Genomic DNA, 16,958 nt, shown 5'->3' with positions numbered 1-16,958 from the left:
TGTTGGGCACTGTCTTAAGAAACTATTTCAATAATGTGAAATATTTTTCCACGATTAAACAAGCGTACCTCTATTTATTTAGAGGATACATGATTCAACAAAATTAAATAATAAATCCAGCAGGTTCAGAAAATTGGAGAGAAGAATTAATAATAATAGGTAATGATTGCAGGAAGAAAGTAATGATTAGCAAGATGAATTCTTGGTTGAGAATTGAGTTAGTATGATGGCTAATCCACAACCTATTTATAGGCGATTAGGGAGGTTGCATGTATGACAAGTGTGGAGAGTCTTTTAATACTTGTCCAAATATATTAGTCCACTTGGCTATAATATTGACAAAATGTGCCTAGTCTTTCATGCATGAAAACGCATGGTAGATTTGCATAGCCACTTGAATTTTGAAAATACTCCCACAAAATAGTCCTCTACTGGAAACCTGTGATGAAGGGAATTTAGGAGCACATCGGTTGAACGATCCCAATCGCAATAATAGACGGTTCGGTGTATAAAATATTATGGCGTTCACATAGGATTCAAGAAAGAACTTTACCCTATAGGAGTGTGATGTAGGCAGCCTACCATGATACAACCAGATTCTAAGTGCATTATGTAAGAAGAAATATCGATGAAGCATATTATGACATGTTTTACGGCATGAGGTATGTGATGCCTTTACAATAGCAGCTTGCTTAATTGTTTTGGTGGAATAATTTCAGTTTAATGTCTCGCATATGTTGATGCAGTGTCAAACCATTTCATGTTCCTGGGCGAAAATATAACAAAACATCCAGAACTTTTTCTGAAAGGGTTGGCACTATCGTAAAATCCATTTAAATTAATAAATGTTTTGATCGATAAAAAGAATATTATTTCAATTAGGTAAAAAGTAAATGTAATTAAAAATGGGTCAAAAATTGCTTCCAACGCAATGCAAAAAAGCCTTATATCTACTGATCTACGGAGACAAACAGATCAAACTAAAGTTCAAATAAAAAGTTCTCAATTCAATAGTTACATAGAGAAATTAATAGTATGTTTGGCCAAACCGGAAAAATCAACTTATTTTGAGAAGTGATTTTTTTTTTTCAAAAGCGTTTTTTTCAAAAGTACTTTTGGTAAAAAACAGTTTGTGTGACTAATTAATTTGAAAAGTACTTTTAAGCAGCAATTTGTGTTTGACCAAGTTTTAAAAAGTGCTTCTAAGTGTATTTTTCTCAAAAGCGCTTCTCAAAAAATTCTTCTGAGAAAAAGTTACTTTTTTCTATTTCTCCAAAACTGCTTCTGCTTCTACTCAACATCACTTCTTTTTTTCTAAAAGCTTAGCCAAAACACTTTAACTTTAAAAAAAAATTATATAATTTCCTTAAACCTTCAATTGATTTTGCAGTAATCATGAGCTCCTAAACGATAACATTTTCTGTCACATCAATCTATTCTTTTGTGATCCTTTTCCTTGGATCGTGTACTCAAACAACGAATAATAATATGGGAAAGTAAAAGAGAAAAAAAGAAAAGAAAAGAGGGACAAAAGAGGACAAAAGCATCAATCAATTTAATTAGGCGAAGTGATCTCAACTCAAAACCAAAGACCCACCAAAAACCCGCCATCGCAAACCGCCAACAGGTTTTTCAATCCACCGGCTACAGCCCTCCACTGATAAACCCTCCAATTCCTCAGACTCCCATACACTATAAATATCTTCAATTGATTCCCTCACTTTCCATATTCAGCTAAAAGTCTTATACAGAGAAAATCAATCATCGTTGTGAGATCCAATATTGGGATGGCTGACGTGGCAGCAAAGGCGCGGAAGATATTGGTGGCGGTTGATGAGAGCGAGGAGAGCACCTACGCCCTTTCATGGTGTATAGAGAACATAATCACTGGAAATACCAATGATGCCCTTATCCTCCTCTACTCCATACCACCTCGAGCTGTTTACTCTTCCTTGGACGGAACAGGTGAGAAAGACAACCCTGAAGGTAAACTTAACAAAGTATTTGGAGGGTATCTGATTAATTGAATGGCGGGTTTGGTAAATTTGTTAAAATCTCAGGGTATTTGTTTTCATCTGATATATTGGCGACGATGGAGAGGTACAGCAATGAAGTAGCACAGTGTGTTATGGAGAAGGCGAAACGACTTTGCAAGGACTTGGATGGGGTTAGTCCATTTTTTGTAAATTTACTGATAGATCAAGGTTAAATTGGTCAGTGCAGAAACTTAGAGGTAATGTTTGTCTGTGTTGGGTTGTATTCAGGTTAAGGTGGAGACGATAGTGGAGCGCGGTGATGCAAGGGACGTGATTTGTCAGGTGGCGGAGAGGTTACATGTCGACATGCTCGTCATGGGAAGCCATGGCTATGGTGTAATCAAGAGGTACGCTTTTTACTATTGTACTTTTTTTCACTTATAGCCATTTGATATTCAAAATTCACTCCCCTAAAGTTTGATAGCCATTTCGAGAATCTTATGGTCAGAACTCATAAACATTGTATTAAGAATATAAATGAGAATATTAGAATTAATTATAGTGTCCTAATATAAAAAATGTCGGTCTTTTCAGAACAAATTATAAAAAAGACTCTCATATAAAATGAGACATTAGGAAGTACTAATTACTTTCTCGTTTGGCATTAGGAACTACTAATTACTTTCTCGTTTGGTAGTTAACATAATCTGTTGTAAACAATCATGGAAATTTGTTAGTTATGCATATTGTGGGTGTGTTTGATATTTGGAAAACATTTTCCAATTTTGTAATATTTGGTTGGCTTAAATTATTTTGAAAACATTACTCCCTCCGGTCCACAATAACTGACCGGTTTGCTTTAGGCACGCCCATTAAGAAAATACTAAATTCTATACAAAAATACCTAGTATGACTAAACTACCCTTAATTAAATATTAATGTGAGGAGTAAGAAAACTTTTTAGGGATATGCACATAAGGGTAAAAGAGTAAAAATAAATTAATTTTTTTCTTGATTACATAAATGGACACTTATTTTGGACCAAAATTAAAAAGTAAATTGATTACTTATTGTGGACCGGAGTGAGTACTGAATTGAAGAAAAATGTTTTTTCCTATAAAAGGAAAGGAAAATATTTTCTAAAACTCTTTTCAACTTTCTCTATCCTATTCCCATCCCACCAACCCCCACAAACTCACTCCAAACCATCCCAACCCCTACCCCCACTACCAAACCCTACCCACCCCAACCTCGCCTACCACCACCCATTAATATTATTAAGAGTACTTTCTTTTCATGTAAATAGAGTACTTTTTTTGTGTATCAACAAAATGAGTATCTTCTTTTCATGATGCAGAAAAAATAGTTTCTTTCAACAAAACGAATCTTTTTTTTTTATGATGTAGAAACAATATTTTCTTTCGTTTGAGTACTTTTTTTTCATAATGTAGAAAAAATATTTTCTTTCATTTCAATGTAGAAAAAAGTTTTTCATGAATATGATAGATGAGGATTTTGGGAAGGTGAGGAGAGTAGCGTAAAAAATTATTTTCCTAAAAATATTTTACTCTTTAACCAAACACTAGAAAATATTTTTAGGAAAAAGTTTTTCACTCCCCAACCAAATAAGGGAAAATAAGTGATAAAATCACTCATTTTTCATGAAAATATTTTTCAGAAAAACATTAAATACACCCATTATGTTAAAAATTTTAATTAAATATTTAGTAAGATGATATCAAACAAATTGTAAAGATTTATTGCTCTATGGTCCTAAAGTTACTCAAAAGCTGCTTGGAAAGAGACTTGTTTTGTTACAAGGTTAAACAATTACTATTGGCAGCCAATCTTCATTCTTATACTATTTAATTAAGGATGGGAATTGGTAACACTCATAATTCAAATTATGATTATTGCTGTCCAATTTAGTCCCTGAAATGCTACCAAGACTTAGTTTCGGATAAATTTGGATCGCTTCCTAAATTTTACCAAGTGAACCATGATACTATCTGAATTATTTTTCATTACATTTAATGACAAGGAAAATAACAAACAATTTTCACAGTGAATTGAAAAAAAAGGTAGAAAGAAGAATACTCTTATAAGTATATTATGCATTTTTTCATGCTTATGTAATGGTGTCTAGGGTTTTAATGTTGATCTAAATACAGGGCATTTCTTGGGAGTGTGAGCAACCACTGTGCACAGAATGTCAAGTGCCCAGTTTTAATAGTGAAAAAGCCAAAAACCAATGGCACCAGCAAGTAGATTTTGTACGTTATTGAATTTGTTTGTGTAATGTAAATAGGCAGAGTTCTGTGATTTTGTTGTAGTTTTTCTTTTTCTTGTTTACCTTGATTTATGTACTTTTGGATTAAACTTGCAGAATGATTGTATGATTGCTTTTCAAATTTATTTGCCTTTTGTTCGAGCAACCTTTTTTGCATGACTAACATTGGCAAAGGAAAGCCTTGGTTCACATACTCTCCTTTGAATTCATGTGAACCTATTTGACTTGACACGTAATTTAAAAAAAAAAAAAAGAACTTTGAATTTGAGGTATAAAATGAGACATATTTTGTGCGTCTATAAATTATTGCATAACAGTAGATTATTTCCAAATATGGAAAATAGGTCATTCTTTTTTGGCACGGACTAAAAAGTAAATATGTTCACGTAAATTGAAACAAAGTGAGTATTAGTTATGCAGTTTGTATAATACAAGAAACGTTTCAGTTAATGTTGATTGCGTTAAAATGAGTATCAAGTAAAACGCAATTAGTCTAAATTAAGCCACTCTTCAAACATTTTTCTGCTACATTGTGTTCAAACGAGTTATCTCTTTCTATTTATTTGGGTTCTTTCTTGTGGTTAGAAAATGGGTTCTTTTTCTGCTACTATGGGTTCAAACGAGTTATCTCTCTCTACAAGGGAACTCTAGAAAAAGCAGAGTAGGGCGTTTTCCACTCAAAAATTATCATTCTGTTGAAAAACTATACAAGTTCAAAATAGACTAAAATATGAAAAGATACATTAAAAATTTATACATAAAAAAGAGTGGAAATGGATATTTCATTCAGAGGGGTGCCACGTGTAAATTTCATCAAAAGAGGGGTAAATTAAGAACTTTGACGCAGGGACAAATATGACTAAAAAGTATAATGGGGGACGAGATTATATAATAAATGTAAGTAGAGGGGTATATCAGAGATCCTGTGCCTCTAAAAAAAAAACTTAGAGGAGTATTAAAACTACCTAAAATAAGGCTACATATATAAAATTAAAGGGAACATAGGTATTTTCCTTCCAGAGCGAAGCCAAACTTCCACTGTTAAAATATTATTTTCATGGTAACGACAACGATTCTATCTTCGTAAGTGTTACAACTAAAGTCTAAAAAGTCCACATAAATTGGGATACACACAAGAGAGTTATTGCTTATCTATGAGAAGTTTTACACTTTGCATGGTATCTCAAGTCAATTAGAACTCTTATTAACCAAGTAAATAACATTAAAAATAAAAATACAAAATGAAGAAAAGGAGAAACGATTCTGTTTCAGCTTAACGTCTCTATGTCTTTCTTCCTCACGGGGCATTGCTTTGGGTAAGCCAATGCTCAAACTTCTTGTTGTAGTTATTGTTCCTTTATCTCTTCTAAATTTTCCTATTCAAGCCCTGCTTTTTACTAGTTTGATCTTTAAATGCATTCCCCAGTTGAAACTTGCATTACAATGACTTTAATTTGTATTGGTTAGCAATACTAGAGTGTAATAAAATTGTATTTATAAGATTAGGTTATATGTGTTTCGTCTTTGTGAATCAAGTAACAATTCATCAATACTAGTATCCTAATATATACATGCAATACACTTTATTTAGTTTTTGATAAGTATATAATTATCACTCAATTGTTATAAGAAGTTCAGCAATAAATTTTGTATATGTTAGGGAGTACGTTGTGCATTGATTGTCATATTGGGAAATTATAGACATCGGAATTACACTATGCAACGGATGAAGCTTTACTCCTGCAATGTGCTACGTCATGCTTTCTTCCTCATTCTCCTTGTAAGTACCTTTCAATAATGTATGTCTTTACTTCTTTTTTTTGGTGTCAATATTAATTACTTTAGGTTAAATGAATTAGGAATAAATTATCACCAAGGGTTGTGGTGGAATGATAAATGTACTCAACTCTTAATCAAAGCTATCGGTTCGAGTGCAGGAATGAAGTTCCCTTTGGTAGGGAGCTGCTAAAGTGAGCTTTCTACTGTGCGAATTAGAATTGGTCGAGCCAGTGGATTTCGGATGATTATACAGAAAAAATAGGAAGAACTTTAGCAATGTACCGTAATTAGCAAGTATTTTTGGTAAAAATATATGTTATTTGAATCTTCGGAATTGACAAGATAATATAATTTGTATTAATAATATCGTTTTTTTTTCTTCCTCGAAACTTCATTGCAGGGAGTGGCAATTTACATTTTTGTGAAGTTGTCTGTGATGAGAAATCAGAGTGAACACCATGTGAACATGCTATCAGAACAATTGAGAAATAAAACATTTTCACAGATTGAACACACTGCCAATATGTTTCTTCCCCTAAATTACTCAGCATCAAGCTTGGCTAGAGGTCTAAGTTCATCTCTCAATGGAACTCAGTTACCCTTCACCGCAATCCAATCTAAGGTAAATAAACAAATTTCCTCAATTTCTTTTTTCCTTTTTGGTGCTTTTATATATTCTGGAGTTTGCGAGTTTGATGAGGTAGCAAGAAAGAACTTGTTCATTGTAGTTTAATAGAATTATTTCAAGTAGTGTTCATTATCAGGTAGTAAGAACATCAGCTCTACAGTGTTAGAATGAAGTTGGTTGCAGCAAATTTACGTGTTTTATGAGAGACTACCCATTTTGAAAAATAGTTAGAGCAGCTCCACCATGTTGCTCGGACTCTTTAAAAATGTCGCCGGGTGCGTGACGGATCCTCCAAAAGTAGCGTATTTTTGGTGGATCCGACAAGGGCGCAACAACATTTTTGGAGTGTCCCTGTAACATAGCCTCCACCTTTGTGAGTTTGTAAAATATGACCAGTCCCAGTGGATAGGGGTTGAACTGAATCCCCTCCATTAGAAAGTTATATTGACGTTTTACATTTTCTGAATCCCCTTTAGGATTCCTAACTTCACTACTAGTTAGGAGTCAACATAAGAAGGGATTGCGCTAGGTTGATTGCCGGCGAAAAATAGTTCGATGATGATGAATCATTTGAATACTAATAATTAGAGTACAAAGGTAAAAACTGAGAACCAAACTTTGAAACATGGCACTAGTTCAACATTTTTCCTTGCTCATTCGGACAATTTTCAGCTGACAAGAAAACTCATGTATTGTTGGTTTGTTGATGTTTAGGTAGCACCCCTTTTGTTTTTGTCACTTTCAACAATCCCATTCGTATCACAAGTCTCATATGTGGGACAAGATAGGCTGATGGTCGCTTGTTACACTGAAGAAGGCCACGACGAGGACCAAACTTTTGCAGTGTTTTCCAATACTTCATCTGCAATATGGTATAGTCAGCCAGTGAATCGTGACACCGGGATGCTTTATGGGCAACCAGTGGTTGTTGATGCAAAAACAGTTGGTGTTGAGACTCTAGGCTGGTCTAAAGAATCCTTAAAAGGAACAATGGGGTATGCATCTCAGTCCTCTATTAGCACTGGTTTGAACAAGGCCAAGAGGGAATTATTTTTCAATACAGCCACAATGGATGGAAGAGGTAAGATCTCTGTGGGATTTCCAGTACAATATGTGGATGACAGATTTTCCACCTTAAATTTTTACGGTGCGGATTTTCACCTGGCTAGTAACAATGGTCAAGTAATTGTGGACACAAAGATTCCACATACCAGCATAATTGTGTATAATGGTACTGTTTCTGTGCAATTCAAGAACTTGAATGGTTCTCGTGAAGATTTGAGTGGCAACCAGTCTTGCAAGCTGGTAAATGGAGAAAGGGGACAGTTTGAAGTGAAAATCAAGGAGAATAATTTCATATTCTACTGCTCTGTCATTGAAATAGCTGGACTCGAATCGGTATGTCTTGACCAATTACTTGTATATGTCACCATTTTGACTTAGTGAAATCTCGATCTGCAGAATATTCTACTGTGCTATATCTTGTGTTTTGGTTTTAAAACCACGTGTTTTGTTCAAGATTTCGTATTGAGATTTGTCTAAACTGAGTCATATTTTTCTCTGCAAGGACAGCGCATTCTAGACTATTTAAGTATATTGATTTGATGCGTTTCTGACACGTTGAATATGGAAATTGAAGAATACTGGAGAGATTGAAGATTAAATGAAACAATGCATAGATTAATCAAAAAATTTAAACAGAATAATGAATAAATTACTATTGGAGTAGCTTACAACAAATAGGAAATGAACCTTGAAAAGACTAATTGGCTTTTGTTTTGCTTTTAGGTGTACACTGTGGCGTTCAGTGCTCAAGGAATGGGAAGTAATGTCATTAAGCATAGCGCGCAAGCATATTTGCTGCTTGTGCTCTTGTTTGTTATTGTAGTAGTTTCACTATGTGCTTTCATTATCATAGTCTTCAAAGCTGCAAAGAAAGAGATGTTTTTGTGTGCTGCTCTGATCAAACAAATGGAATCAACTAATCAAGCGGAGAGGAAGAGTATAACAAAGAGTCTCGCATTTGCTGCCGCAAGTCATGACATTCGTAATGGTTTTGGAATTATAACTTGTCTGATAAATCACTGTCTTAATGAGGCATCCCCAGATTCTGAAACTGCATCTAACCTGCAGCTCATCAATAATGAAACCACAAGCCTTTTAGGTATGTCCTATAAATGCTATATTTCTATTTTTTTTATTTTATTTTTTTATTTTTCCCTCACACGAACAAGTTTTGATGGGTAAAATGAAAGCCTTTTATACCTCACTTAACTTAACGATAATTATTTTCAAGATATTGAAGCACTTTGAGAATATTAATAAAACGCCAACAGAATTGTAGAATGGGCAATGAAATTGACAACTTTTTGACGAATCAAACTTTTGTAAGGGTTGTTAATCTACGTGTACAAACTTTGGCTAGTAATAAGGGGGAGTTGATGGATTATATACAGTTTGACCTTTAAAATAATGAACATAGTCTTTCTCTCAAGAATGAAAGCTTCTTGTCATGAAAGATCAAATAATACAACTAGTAAATACTACCATTTTCCACCCTCATTGCCAGTGACAAATTCGCGCAATGAAGATATGAGGTCATCAAGGTTAAAAGTAGTAATTATCAATGGTACTTGTTTGGCTTTCCTCCAAGATAATTGGTAACTAGATACAACTATCTTAGATTTTAATATACTGTTAAACTTTTGACTTGGCCTAAGTTTTAAATATAGAGCTTCCAATATATGGTCACCACTGGTATAATTTGTAGAACTCTATTTTGCTGAAATTGTTTCAGGCATATTAAATTCTGTTCTGGACGCGAGCAAGATTGAAGCTGGTAAAATGCCACTCAAGGGAGAAGAGTTCGATCTAGCAGAACTCCTCGAGAACATAGTTGATTTGCATTATCATAGAGCCATAGAGAAGGGAGTGGATTTGGTTCTTGACCCTAGTGATGGGTCTCTTTCAACCTTTCGCTCAGTGAAAGGTGACAAAGTGAAAATTATGCAGATAGTAAGTAATTTGGTTACCAATGCTATCAAATTTACCTCAGAAGGCCATATTTCTGTCAAAGTTTCTGTGAGCAAACCAAGTAAAGACAGCGCCCTTATTGTTTGTAATCGGCATAGTCCATTGAACTGCTTGACAAGATTGTGCACCAAGCAAAAGTGTTGCTGCAATACTTTGAATGAATTTCCAGCAATTCAAAAAAATCCCAATTGCATGGAATTCACCTTTGAGGTGGATGACACAGGTGTAGGGATTCCAAAAGATAAACAAAAACATGTCTTTGAGAACTTTGTTCAGGTGAAAGAAACAACTTGTGGAGAAGAAGGTTATGGCTTGGGACTAGGCATTGTTCAATCTATGGTGAGTATCTTAACTGGCTTTTTCTTTTGGTTTCCTTCAACAATTTAATATGGAATGAAATAACAATACTTGGAAAAGTACATTCTTTGAGTAAACAAATCCAAGCGGTTCTGCTGTAATCCCTTTGGTTCTGATTGTAGAGTATATGATTGAACAACACATCATCTAAAGGAGGCCATGTATATGTCAAAATAAATTTAAAGCTCTAGATATGATTATGTTTACCGTAAATTTGGTGTAGATAAACCGTTGTTTGTTATGTGACAGGTGCATCTAATGGGGGGAGAGATCAAGATTGTTGACAAAGAGGATGGAGAAAGAGGCACTCGATTCCAATTCAACATATTTCTGACTACTTGTGTTCCAGTATCTGTTGTTGAAGCTGAGGAACAAGAAACCAATACGCAAAATCATGGCCTTCGAAGTTATCTTTACCATCACTTGGGACTCCAATTTCGGTCATCTCCATCTAGATCAGAGGGATATCATGTTGTCCTATTCCTAATTGAAGAAAAAAGGAGAAAAGTTTTAAGCAGAGCGATTAGCAAAATGAACATAAAAGTTTCAGAAGTGGGTAAAATTAACGAACTTGTTCAGGCGCTTGATAGAATAAAGAGAAAGTTAGACCTTTCCTCTAGTTCCCTTGAGAAATTTGAGGTAAATCTGAATTTAACCACTGGTGATACAAATGAAGTGGCTTCGGGCACAAAGGACGCACATGATCAAACCATCCCTCATTGCAAAAGGTCTAATTCCAATGGCTCGTCAAACTTCATAATGATAATTATTGATTCTCAGGCAGGAATTTTCTCAGAATTGAGTTCACCCGTCGTTAACTTCAAGAAAGATTTGCAGAATCTTACTTGCAAGGTTGTGTTGTTGCAAGATCATGTTAGCAGCAGCAGCCAGCCACCGCTTCCTCCTTTTGATTATGTTTTTCAAAAGCCATTGCATGGCAAACGTTTATATGAAGTGCTTAGACTTTTATCTGAATATCGAAATAGTTCAATCCAACATGATAGGACTAAGACTGGTCAAGAAATCGAATTCCAAGAATTGGACTCAGATGCCTTACCTAAGTGCCAACTCGAGGAGATTGTTATAAATGATGGTAACAAAAGGAGTAGTACTACTAGCAAGGACTTTAAAGGAAAGAAGGTTTTGGTGGTTGATGATCAACCCACATTGCGCATGTACGCTTCTAGGTCTCTTCAAAAATTAGGAGCAGATGTTGATGTTTCTGAGAATGGAAAAGAGGCCTGTGATAAGGTTTGGGAATCTTTGAAAGACATGTCTGAAGGTGATGATGATGCCAGCAAAACCTATGATTTTATATTGATGGACTGCGAGGTAACATTTCTACACTTACCTCTTTTCTGCTTTACTATTTTTTACAAATAAATATTGTAAATGTTATATGTTTATGGATTTTTTTTTCAACTTAAAATAGTTTGAGATGTTTATGAATGCAGATGCCGGTTATGAGTGGGTATGAGGCAACAAGGCTTATACGAGTAGAGGAGAAGCAGCATGGTATTCATATTCCCATAATTGCATTGACTGCCCATACTATGGATGATGAGATAAAGTTGCTTATTAAAGATGCTGGAATGGATTTTCGCTTGACTAAACCTTTAAATATTCAACAGTTGTATGATCTCATTAACAAATTCCAGTTTTGAACGACTTTTTATTGCCATTAGAATGAAATATATCATCGAATATGATCTCTAGTATCTACCTACCTTATAGCCTTTAGTTCATACAAAAAAATTGTAACAGTAGCATCGCTCTTGCTTGAGGTGATCGATATTAATATATAAGATTTGGAGGAAAGGAAAAAGAAAGAGGAAGATGAAGGAAAATTCCGCTGCTGATGGCAAGCAAGCAATCAATACATGTCGACCAACCTATAAATAAGCTATTGATCACATGATCTTTAAATACAAAAGCAAGCTCTCTTATTATTTTTGTGACAACTTGTTTTAAGATGATACAGCAAAACTCAAATGATAACCTCAATATTATAAGGGCTAAGAGTTCATTGCTTAAGGTTGAAATTCATCGTATCTAGTTTATCGGAGAACAAAGGGTACCACACAAATTAACTCGTCTACACACAAACTACCTCTTAGTGACATTTTCCTCGCTGGTAGATCACCGTCATTATTTCAGGATAGACTACACTCGGGGGCCAATAAATTTATCTTTACACATGATTAATGATCTAAGCTTCTCAGATGGTGCTTCAAGCAATAAAAAAACAGCAAAAAGCAGCAGCAGAAAGGTCAACAATAGTGCCAAGGAGCCAGTCGAATAGAAAACAAGGGGAAAATTCACGCTGGTGTAATTTCAAAACTATTTAGTAGATTCTAGTCAAAACCAAACATGTTTGCTCTTGGCCTGAGTCCGAACATCAAAGCAATCAGCCACCCCCAAATCTGTCTTTTGGCTAAAAATGGAAAGGGGCTACAATTCACTAATAGAAAGGGGGAAAAAAGGTGGGGGGTTTTGGGGGGGGGGGGGGGGGGGTAAGAACTGCCAGGTAGCTCATCTTGCTAGCATCTTTGTCAGCTTAAATCAAAATGCTTGGCCCTTACAGTTCATCCTGCAAAACAGGTGCAAGAGAATAAATACAGTCAGATTAAGAACAAGAAGAAAAGTGCGGCTGCTAGCTCTGCTTGAAACTTAAACAAGATACAATTCTTACATGCGCTTCATCATCCTTGGACTCCAACTTGTCATCAGCATCATCAGCATCATCATCGGCATCATCATCTTCCTCGGCCTGGAAAAACATGTTCACACCATAAGGGCAAGATAGAGGAAGAATTCAGCTTCCTGATGGAAGGGTAGGGGAGGGTATTGAATGCTGCGACATAGGTGAAGGAGAATTGGAAAGGATGCAAATTCAAAGAAAATTTAAAGGCTTACATCAGAATCAGCTGGAGCAGCCTTTGATTCCTGAACAGAGATTTAAATTGGGTCAGAAGTAATCAAGAAACACACAGGAAAAAGAACACAGGCAAAGTTACCACAGATGCAAAACTAGCATAAACAGAGGATCTGAATTACAGGGGGGGAGAAGGACAAGTGGTGCATACTTCCCACCTATCTGTAGCTAAGAACTGCTTAATTTGTATATCAGTTTGACATTGATGCCTAAGAGAACTTATTGTGGAATAAGTTGTTAGGAAAAAAAAGAGAGAGAACTTGTTGTGGAATAAGAAATAAATCAGCACAAAGAATAAATCAATTATTACCTCTTCCTCTCTCTTCTTTTCTGCTTCCTCAAAAGCAGCCTTTTCCGCCTGCATAATCAAGATAATGTAAGATACTAAGACTCAATAATTCTACTACGATTCACGTAAGGGAACTACATACATCCTTCTGTTTTCCCCATGTTTCTTCAGCAATTGCCTTGGCATACTCTGGATCGTCGCATATGACAATATTGTCAAACAAGGTTCCAGATTTCACCTGCAAAATATATTACACTTCAGTCAAAAAGATGCCATGGAGTAATAAGTGCATATGCAATAAATCAAACTTGGGAGTACAGCCAGATAACACAAGAAAAGGAAACTTTCTTACTTGCCACAGTTCAACTCCCACATACTTCAGATTTGGGAAAACATAGAGATCTGGGTCATCCTTGAAGTCTATAGATTAAAAAAATATAGATATCAATAATTATGATATTAAATTCCTCATAAAAAAATACACAAATGTTGTATAGACAACTGAAAAAACCTGGGTTGTCAATCAAAGGAGCCTTCCACTTCCCCTTGTAGTTGGGGTTCTTTATTTTCTGAAAAAATGAATGACTAAGCATTAGGTATCATAGTATAGGATAAGTCATTCAGCTTAAATGTGCTGACTCCACAAACCTTTGGCTTCCATGGGCCCTTGTACTCCGGGTTGGGAATGGTTGGGGCTGTCCATTCACCATCTTCTTCATCATCCCAGTCCTCTGGCTGCAAATATAAAAATCCATCAGAAATTAAAAAAAAATACTCTAAATTCCAAACTTGTATAAGCAAATCTCAACTGGTTAGTGGTTACCTTCTTGGCATCGGGATCAGTTATCTCCTCTGGAATGTCATCATAGTCCTGCATTTATAGAAATTGAATTTGTTGATTGTCGTCTTCCTCTAATTTCAAATTATGGCAAAGACAAACCACAAACAAATTAAGAAGGATACCTCTGGCTTCTTATCCTCAGGATCATCAATGAATTCCTTCTCATCCCAATCTTCAGGCTGCCATAAACATGAAACTTGATCATTAACACCACAAAAAAGATAAACATCAATTGACCATGAAAATGTGATGAACTGTCAATTACCTTCTTGGCACTTGGATCCTTGATTTTCTCTGGTGGGAGAAGGTCCCAGTCAGAATACAAGCTACCAGACTGTTTCTCCACATTATCAATGAGAATGCTGTATGTAGCATCAGGGCGGAGGATGAAAGTGTAGACGTGGGTCAGTTGATCAGTCTCACATGGTACTTCCTTCTTGATCAAGTGGTTTGTGTCATTATAAGTGAGAATAGCATGGACCTTCTTGGTGCTGTAGCCACAGATGTCTGGGCCAAACATAATGCTGTATGGAAACATATATCAAAAAGCAAATTTATCTGAATGACAACACAATTTTCAAAGAAAAAAAATACTACAAGTAGCAAGAAAATACGATGTGTTACCTGTAGGGAGTGTCACCACCGAATTTCTTTTGGTCAACGTCCCCACTAAGCAACTTCATGTACCCACCACCACAGTCAAGCTTCTGCTCATGCTTCACAGAGAACTGGAACACTAAGTTTTTTCCCTTGTTGCTAAATTCAGGGAACTCAGCTGAGATGGCATAGAACCTGTAGTCTTCACTGGTTTGGATACCTGCCGCAGTGCAGAAACAAATAAGAGTTAGTTAAACATATCATTATTCAGCTCCTCTAGACTAGATTTAGATATCAAAAGGCTTATAGCTTGAATAAATCACAGACCTTTGTCATTAGCGTCTCCATTCCACTTGCCAGATGTGTGATTCCACTCTCCAGCCATGTTTTCATCTTTCTTCCATTCAGACTTCACCCACCTGCTTTCCCAGCCATCTAAAAGTTCAAGAAGCAAACCTTATTAGCCCCAGTGCTAAAAATCGAATAATAATTTGAACCATTTATACTTGGCAATTTGCATTGTAGCAGAGCAAACCACAGAATATCAGCATACAAGCATTGCCTTCACACTAATTAAGTAACTTAATGCAACACTAAAATGTATTTAGGATCGAACAACTAAGTATTGATTGCTATTCAGCCGAATGTATAGTTAATTGATGCTAACTGTTTTAATTGCAGACTCAACAAACATATACACATCAACCATTTGCAGTAGACTGGCCAACTAAAGTCAAGACCGTATACGGTGCACTAATTATAATACAGAAAAGTCAAGAATTAATTTGATCCGTTTATTACTAATAATTATGTTTGTGTTCCAAATTTTATTCTGTATAACATTATATATCCAATATTAGTTATGCGGAGCTTTAAGCCATGATTTTTAATAATACAGAAAACGGGATGAGATCTAACAATTACGAATTTAGTTCGTTTACATGAATAAACTTCCAATTCCATCACATGCCACCAGACGAACAAAAGCACAAAATGCAACGTACACTTTCCGTGAGAAAAGCTACAGATAATCGATAGCATTCAGATTAAACATCATTCAATAAATCAAGTAACAATCACAAATACAAAATGCAAAAAACCTAACACGTCAAAAAAACATTCCGATCTACTCCTATCATCTTAAAATTCACAGATCTACCTCGAAATTTCAAGTTCCTCTCAGATCACACTAAAAACACCAAGTACATTCGGATTTTCACACTCCAAATCAAATGTAATACCAAAATTCATTCAAATGATAGCGATCAATTAAACTGACAAAAAGAGAGAGAATGAAGAAAATTACCGTTGAAACTCTCCTCGAAGAAGACCTCAGCGGAGACTACAGCAACTAGCAGAGAGAATACAGTAATTAGATGGAGAGAGCTAGGGTTTGCCCTTCGTTGAGTAGCCATGGCCACTGTTGTGAGATCGAAATACTGACTCTGAGAGATCTCTGATGAAAGCTCTTTTATACTGGCGAGAGGATTTTGGTAGATACGTAGGGCAGCGTTTGGTCTAGTCCGACGTGGATACGTTCAATGACGTGGTCGAATTAAAAATAGGCATTTGTAATTAGAGTGTCATTGACTTGACGTGGCTGAAGCTTGTTGGGTATTTCCACGAGTTGAAAGTGACCACAATTAAGTTGGCACTTGTGCGATGGTTTTTTCAAAATAACGGATTTAGCCATTGGTTTTTTGCTCTCTTTTTTCTTTCACATGAATTTCGCATACAATGGCGTGCAGATAACGATTAATCTTAGAATTTATTGTTTATTAAAAGTATAATTAGGACTTGTACAATAAAAATGATTTTATTTTTTCTGTTTTTCTATTTCTATTTACCTTTTGAGATTGAAGCAAAAAAAAAAAGTGAATTTCTGAAAAGTCGATTAAATAGTCATCAACTCAACCTCTTAAATTAAAAATAATATCCAGATATATAATATAAGTATAGTACATATATAATATTTATATAATTATGTATAATTAATACATGATTTATGTATACCAACTAAAAAAAATAAACAATAAATCTATTCGATTATTTGTGTAAAGATCCCTCGGAAAAACCCCAAAGTTAATTACTTTTTCACATTGTTTCTTGTGGAAATTGCAAAAAATGTGGGTGGGTGAGTTCATAGTTCATACTAAGGTGGCTAATCAAAGAAAAGGGACCTTTATATTTCTAACAGTGAACTTGTACAATAAATTCTCTTTGCCAACATCAA

General features: G+C 35.3%; 3 protein-coding genes across 7 annotated transcripts; 2 read left to right on the top strand and 1 right to left on the bottom strand.

Annotated features, from left to right (window-relative positions):
- The first annotated feature begins 1,550 nt into the window (after positions 1 to 1,550).
- Positions 1,551 to 4,411, top strand: LOC104120135 (universal stress protein A-like protein). 2 transcript variants are annotated; one of them, XM_009631855.4, is made up of 4 exons: positions 1,551 to 1,965; positions 2,061 to 2,167; positions 2,265 to 2,383; positions 4,148 to 4,411. In XM_009631855.4, exons 1-4 carry the CDS (start codon positions 1,788 to 1,790, stop codon positions 4,242 to 4,244), a joined length of 501 nt encoding a protein of 166 aa, XP_009630150.1. In that variant the 5' UTR covers positions 1,551 to 1,787; the 3' UTR covers positions 4,245 to 4,411. The 2 variants fall into 2 exon arrangements, with proteins under 2 accessions (XP_009630150.1, XP_009630149.1); XM_009631854.4 differs by having other exon boundaries at positions 1,595 to 1,986.
- Positions 4,412 to 4,555: 144 nt separating this feature from the next.
- Positions 4,556 to 11,727, top strand: LOC104120136 (histidine kinase CKI1). 3 transcript variants are annotated; one of them, XM_009631857.4, is made up of 8 exons: positions 4,556 to 6,046; positions 6,204 to 6,323; positions 6,446 to 6,667; positions 7,388 to 8,071; positions 8,462 to 8,837; positions 9,471 to 10,045; positions 10,313 to 11,395; positions 11,518 to 11,727. In XM_009631857.4, exons 3-8 carry the CDS (start codon positions 6,482 to 6,484, stop codon positions 11,725 to 11,727), a joined length of 3,114 nt encoding a protein of 1,037 aa, XP_009630152.1. In that variant the 5' UTR covers positions 4,556 to 6,046; positions 6,204 to 6,323; positions 6,446 to 6,481. The 3 variants fall into 3 exon arrangements, with proteins under 3 accessions (XP_009630152.1, XP_033508445.1, XP_009630151.1); XM_033652554.2 differs by having other exon boundaries at positions 6,204 to 6,348; XM_009631856.4 differs by lacking the exon at positions 6,204 to 6,323.
- A 635-nt stretch (positions 11,728 to 12,362) lies between these two features.
- LOC104120134 (calreticulin) lies at positions 12,363 to 16,191 on the bottom strand. 2 transcript variants are annotated; one of them, XM_033652552.2, is made up of 14 exons: positions 16,032 to 16,191; positions 15,053 to 15,160; positions 14,753 to 14,945; positions 14,394 to 14,652; positions 14,251 to 14,307; positions 14,111 to 14,158; positions 13,936 to 14,022; positions 13,799 to 13,856; positions 13,640 to 13,707; positions 13,430 to 13,525; positions 13,309 to 13,356; positions 12,980 to 13,009; positions 12,756 to 12,833; positions 12,363 to 12,653 (listed from the first exon to the last, which is right to left on the bottom strand). In XM_033652552.2, exons 1-14 carry the CDS (start codon positions 16,138 to 16,140, stop codon positions 12,642 to 12,644), a joined length of 1,251 nt encoding a protein of 416 aa, XP_033508443.1. In that variant the 5' UTR covers positions 16,141 to 16,191; the 3' UTR covers positions 12,363 to 12,641. The 2 variants fall into 2 exon arrangements, with proteins under 2 accessions (XP_033508443.1, XP_070035953.1); XM_070179852.1 differs by lacking the exons at positions 12,363 to 12,653; positions 12,756 to 12,833 and having other exon boundaries at positions 12,979 to 13,232; positions 13,274 to 13,356.
- Between the last annotated feature and the right edge of the window lie 767 nt (positions 16,192 to 16,958).

The sequence above is a fragment of the Nicotiana tomentosiformis genome, chromosome 1, assembly GCF_000390325.3.
Source record: "Nicotiana tomentosiformis chromosome 1, ASM39032v3, whole genome shotgun sequence".
In the NCBI taxonomy this organism is placed as follows: domain Eukaryota; kingdom Viridiplantae; phylum Streptophyta; class Magnoliopsida; order Solanales; family Solanaceae; genus Nicotiana; species Nicotiana tomentosiformis.
This window is presented reverse-complemented; position numbering and strand designations above follow the sequence as displayed.

Excerpts from the sequence above, each read along its gene's own strand:
- LOC104120134 (XM_033652552.2), bottom strand. The coding sequence starts at position 16,140 with ATGGCTACTCAACGAAGGGCAAACCCTAGCTCTCTCCATCTAATTACT. Across the intron at positions 13,708-13,798 it reads TCCTTTGATTGACAACCCAG|ACTTCAAGGATGACCCAGAT; the intron begins GTTTTTTCAGTT and ends TTTAATCTATAG. Across the intron at positions 13,357-13,429 it reads CATGGGGAAAACAGAAGGAT|GCGGAAAAGGCTGCTTTTGA; the intron begins GTATGTAGTTCC and ends TTGATTATGCAG.
- LOC104120135 (XM_009631854.4), top strand. The coding sequence starts at position 1,788 with ATGGCTGACGTGGCAGCAAAGGCGCGGAAGATATTGGTGGCGGTTGAT. Across the intron at positions 2,168-2,264 it reads TTTGCAAGGACTTGGATGGG|GTTAAGGTGGAGACGATAGT; the intron begins GTTAGTCCATTT and ends GGTTGTATTCAG. Across the intron at positions 2,384-4,147 it reads GGCTATGGTGTAATCAAGAG|GGCATTTCTTGGGAGTGTGA; the intron begins GTACGCTTTTTA and ends ATCTAAATACAG.
- LOC104120136 (XM_009631856.4), top strand. The coding sequence starts at position 5,984 with ATGCAACGGATGAAGCTTTACTCCTGCAATGTGCTACGTCATGCTTTC. Across the intron at positions 6,668-7,387 it reads TCACCGCAATCCAATCTAAG|GTAGCACCCCTTTTGTTTTT; the intron begins GTAAATAAACAA and ends GTTGATGTTTAG. Across the intron at positions 10,046-10,312 it reads TAGGCATTGTTCAATCTATG|GTGCATCTAATGGGGGGAGA; the intron begins GTGAGTATCTTA and ends GTTATGTGACAG.